Below are 4,747 nucleotides of genomic sequence, written 5' to 3'. Positions count from 1 at the left end.
TTGTTTTTCCATAACTTGTGTATCTGCAAATATACACATTCTGTATTTTTCATATGAAAGAAACTATACTGTGGTGGGGCTTGCTAATTTCTTGTTTTTGATTTATGTATGTTATGTTTTGTTTTACTTCATATGTTTCATATGTTGTTTGTTTAATTTAAGACAAAAAAAAATTAAATGAATGAGAGGTAAAACTTGAGGGGGTAGGGACAAATAAGTAAATACTTCAGCCTACTCCTTTTCAAACAAATAATGGAATGATATTTTGTAATGATTGTGAAGCCACATGTTTGAAATGTTTGAAATAAAAATGAACTGAACTGAACTAACAGCTGGAGAGAGGAGCGCCGTATCAAAGACAGGTAAAGGTGTGCGTCTACCTGGACGGGCGCCCTGCGGAACTCCCTCGACGCCGTCCCAGAGGAGTTGTGGATGAGCAGAGGTTTGCAGTCCCTGAAGCTCCGGCACCGGGAGTCCACCCTGCTGCCCAGCGCAGCGATGGCGGCCTCGGCCGCCGCGATGTAGTCCTCTTCGCCGTCCTCGTTGGCCTCGTCCCCGCTGCTCTGGTAGTCGTGGTGATGCTGATGGTGGTTGCCCCGGTGACGACTGCTCTCACCCGGACTCACGCTCGCCACGGCGCACAGAGATCCGGCCAGCTCCCTCCACGCCCGGCTGCTGGCCGATTCCGTCCCAAAACCTGCCGCGGTGCCATCAGCGCCCCCTGCTGGAAAAGACAGCTCTGCTCCAGACTTAAGGAAGCTTTTTTACACCCAAAGAAACATTTTTAAGTACAAAAGTCTGAAGAGTTTGACTCTGTAACTCAGACTTCTGAGAAAATGACTAACAAAGTTAAGCGAAAACAAATTCCCCAAACGGTTCTTTGTTTCAGTGGCAGCGCTCACTCTTTGAACCTTCACATCATTTCCTGTTTCAGTGCTGCAGCCGTGTTAGAGCTGTGGCATTTTATCCCTGCAGGTGGAGCTGTGGTCCTACAGTAGCTCATGTTTGTGGCCCATCTGTGCAGGTGTTACGGCAGGTATGGTCCTGTTTCATACGGTATTTTATTCTATTTAAATGTGTTTTACTGCATCTCTTTGCTCCTTCGTTTCCCAGTAACTGAAGTTGCTTTTTGTACAGTAGCATTTCAGCCCTGCGTTGATCCGTCATGGCTGCTGGGATTTTACCGTCTCAGCTCCAGTTTGCTGAGTACTGAGCGATGTTCTGGTCCTGGATCAGTACGAGGCCCCCGGCCGGATCATCTCAGCAGTTTAACTCTGGTTCATTGTATGTGAGTCCCGCTCTGCACCTACATGGTTTCATTTGAAGCTCGTATCTACTGTTGGCCAAGCGCAGGTTTTATTAATGCATTTGTCTGGATGTGTTCGTTTCTCGTGCTCTGTTACCGCAGACGTTGAGCGTGCTTTGACCTAAACTGCGCGGCCATAACAGTCAGGTGGAGGTTTCTGGGTGGTGCAGGTATGACCTCCATAAATGCAGATATTCAGAGGGCGTGTCTGTGGGTCAACAAAGGCTTAACCGTGAGTGTGCGGCCTCCTTTGTGTGCAGCCGTTACTGCTGAGGCTTTGTTGTTTGTTCCTGACTAACGTGACTCATGCATATAAATACACGTGACGTATGTAAGACGGCATAACGAGGATATCCTGTGCACACCTGCGGGACACGTCACGAAAACATCCTAACGTTACAGGAGGAGCCTCAGCAGGTTTCTGTGACAGCTGCTCCCACACCACACACTGCGCTCTGTCTCCGTGTTTTCATGGTTTCGTGTTCACGTCTGTATGACTATCACAGGCTCGTACACTCATCTCTCCTCGGCCCTCCCTCACGTACCCGGGCCGTGCTCGGTCGGCGTCGCTCCGGCTTCCCTGCAGCGCAGCACCAGCAGGAAGCGGACGGTCTCGCCCAGGTACAGGTGGCTCCTGCGGGGCAGCGTGCGGTACCGGGCCGGGTCGGACAGGTCCGTGATCGGCACCGCCGGGAAATACATGAAATACTCGCACTGCGACTCCATCATCTGCACCATGGCGACGACGGGAGGAGGCTGAGCGGCAGCAGGACCACAGTCAACACGCTCTAACAATGAAACGCGCACTTCCTGTTGCGACTTTCAAAGTAAAAGCACGGACACCTGCCGAATGGGGAAAAATGAGACCGTTAGCGCCCCATAGTGGACGTCCAGGGTACTACGACACCAAGTTTCTCGCCGTTGCCAAACTCACATGAAATTTAAAATAATAAGCACCGAGAGGAGCGTCTGGGTTTTATTTAGCTGTTATTTAAGTGCAGCTATTTGGGCCTTTTACATGATTTATTGCACTTAAGTGTGGCTCTGATAAATTCACATCCATGTACCGATGCAGACATGTTTGCTTTGCTTTTTGACGTTTTGAGTTCACACACACACGTGTTTACTTATGTGTGTGCATGTGTGAGGGTGTGTGTGGGTGTCTCTGTATGCATGTGTGTGGGTGTGCGTGTGTGTGTGGGTGTATGTGGGTGTGTGTGGGTGTCTCTGTATGCATGTGTGCATGTGTGAGGGTGTGTGTGGGTGTGTGTGGGTGTCTCTGTATGCATGTGTGCATGTGTGAGGGTGTATGTGGGTGTGTGTGGGTGTCTCTGTATGCATGTGTGCATGTGTGAGGGTGTATGTGGGTGTATGTGGGTGTCTCTGTGTGCGTGTGTGAGGGTGTGTGTGCATTGAATAGTCCATTTTCTCGGTCATCCATGTGAGTGAAGTTGCAATCGCACCTTCCTTAAATCAAAAAAAATTGATGTCAAACATTTTTGTTTGTGCGGATTTTGTTTTAGAGATTTCAATAAAAGTTTTCTATAGCAGTGATAACAAGTAGTCCCCTGCAACAATTTTGATGTATTAATATCTGATTCAAACTTTGTGCACATACCACTGATCGACATCTCCGACCGTTATTGTTCATAAAGCCTGGAGAGAAGAAGAGGGACTCGCCTTGGAGACAAAGGAATGATTAGTATTTAAGTACAGTGGTGTGAACTGGTGATTGTAGAATTGTCAGTCACTTAACGCTCGAGGGCACCGTTACCAACCTTTGTATATGAGCTCCTCCGACTAATTGCAACCTTATCTTTTGCCTCTTTCAATGGCTGCATCAAGTTCAGGTGGACTCTCTAAACTTACTCTAGGTAAGTAATCATTTTTTGTCATCTTTCCTTGCTGTCCCCCTGGACTGGACATTAGTTTAGCTTTTTAGCAACATCTGGTGAAGTTGTGGTAAAATGCTGGTATTAGCCTATTCGTCGTAGCAAGCTAGCCTGAAGCTAATATTTGCTAAATTTAGGGACACCCGTGTCTCTTTAGGAGTTGGAGGCCGGTGTTTTAGGAACGGCACAAGATCTCATCAACAGGCAGGGTTGGGGAGTAACGTAATACAGCGGTCCCCAACCCCTGGGCCTCGGACCGGTACCGGTCCGTGAGTCGTTTGGTACCGGGCCGCGAGAGTTGAGGCTCAGGTGTGAAATTGTAGTTTTCAGGGTTTTTATCGGTTTTCAGCGTTATTTTGTTATGTTTTGTATCGTTAACTCTGTTTCCTTGGTCTTTTCACGTGTGTTATGAATAAATTTCTTTTTTTCGGTACCGGTACTGGTTTTATTTTGTTGTATTTATCCGCGACACCTTAAAGGCCGGTCCGTGAAAATATTGTCGGGCATAAACCGGTCCGTGGCGCAAAAAAGGTTGGAGACCGCTGATCTAAATGCACCTGCGTAACGTATTTAAAATACAAAATATGGTAAATGTATCCGTTACAGTTACTGTTCTGGTTTGAATCATGTTGTTGAAATAAATGGATTACATGGCGGTATTTTCCTGTTTCATATGTTAGGCTATGGTCTCTCTATTTTTGGTGATTCCACGCTGGTGGAAACCCAAACAAAACACACAATAAGAGCGCTCTAATGCCTGTCTCTCTATCTCGCGGCCCATGTCACCTCTACTTACGGTGAGTGAGTGAAGAAATATTTTTTAAAAATTATCATACAAAAATTATTTAATATAAGGCAAAGGCAGAGTGTTACAGGCATAGCCCTAATACATGTAGCCTGATGGGCAGCTGTAGTCCGTGCTGCAGGGAGAATGGACTGCATACCCGTGATGTGTCTGTGAGCGAGGAGGGAGAAAAAGGAAAAGTACGAGCTGTCACCGACAGAAACGGGAGCTGGAAGCATGTAAATATAATAATAACCACTGCAGCCTGACGAGCCCAGCTGTAAGTAAGCTGTTAAGACTCGACTGTACGCTGCGTTTGTGTTTTCCTCCGAAACAATAAGCTCAGTTGGAGCCTTTCAATGCCTCTCTCTGTCTCTCGCTAGCAAAGTTGACCCAGACAGTAAACCCAACGTATCAGCCAGAGGTCCCTTTACTACGGTTCGGAGCCGCCGACCTGTTTTCGCTGCAGAAAGTGCAGCATTACCTAATGTCCACCTACTGTTACTCATTTATATTAAGATTTAAACATCTAGTTGGTGTTGGAGAGTACCTTCAGTAATAGTAATAAATCACACAGCAATAGTACATTCATGTAGTTGTAAAGTATTCAGATACATTACTTCTTAATCTGTGGTGGAATACATTTTAAAATAACCTTCCCAACACTTAACAGGTTAGCACCTCATACCACAGTGCAGCAAAGCAGTCTTCATGAGCGCTACATTTCACTGTGTGTTATACTTGTATGTTTGAGGATCTCTCTCT

The 4,747-nt window shown here is 46.6% G+C and overlaps 1 protein-coding gene across 1 annotated transcript in view; it reads right to left on the bottom strand.

Annotated features, from left to right (window-relative positions):
- The window catches only part of map11 (microtubule associated protein 11), a gene marked incomplete in the record, with an annotated part of 7,372 nt that extends 4,950 nt beyond the window's left edge, over positions 1-2,422 (bottom strand). The window contains 2 exon segments of the mRNA XM_042213976.1: positions 381-724; positions 1,852-2,422. Of these exon segments, the coding sequence (XP_042069910.1) occupies positions 381-724; positions 1,852-2,044 (537 nt within the window).
- Between the last annotated feature and the right edge of the window lie 2,325 nt (positions 2,423-4,747).

This window comes from Haplochromis burtoni, unplaced genomic scaffold, assembly GCF_018398535.1.
Source record: "Haplochromis burtoni strain Fernald_Lab_line unplaced genomic scaffold, NCSU_Asbu1 Contig_505, whole genome shotgun sequence".
NCBI lineage: Eukaryota > Metazoa > Chordata > Actinopteri > Cichliformes > Cichlidae > Haplochromis > Haplochromis burtoni.
This window is presented reverse-complemented; position numbering and strand designations above follow the sequence as displayed.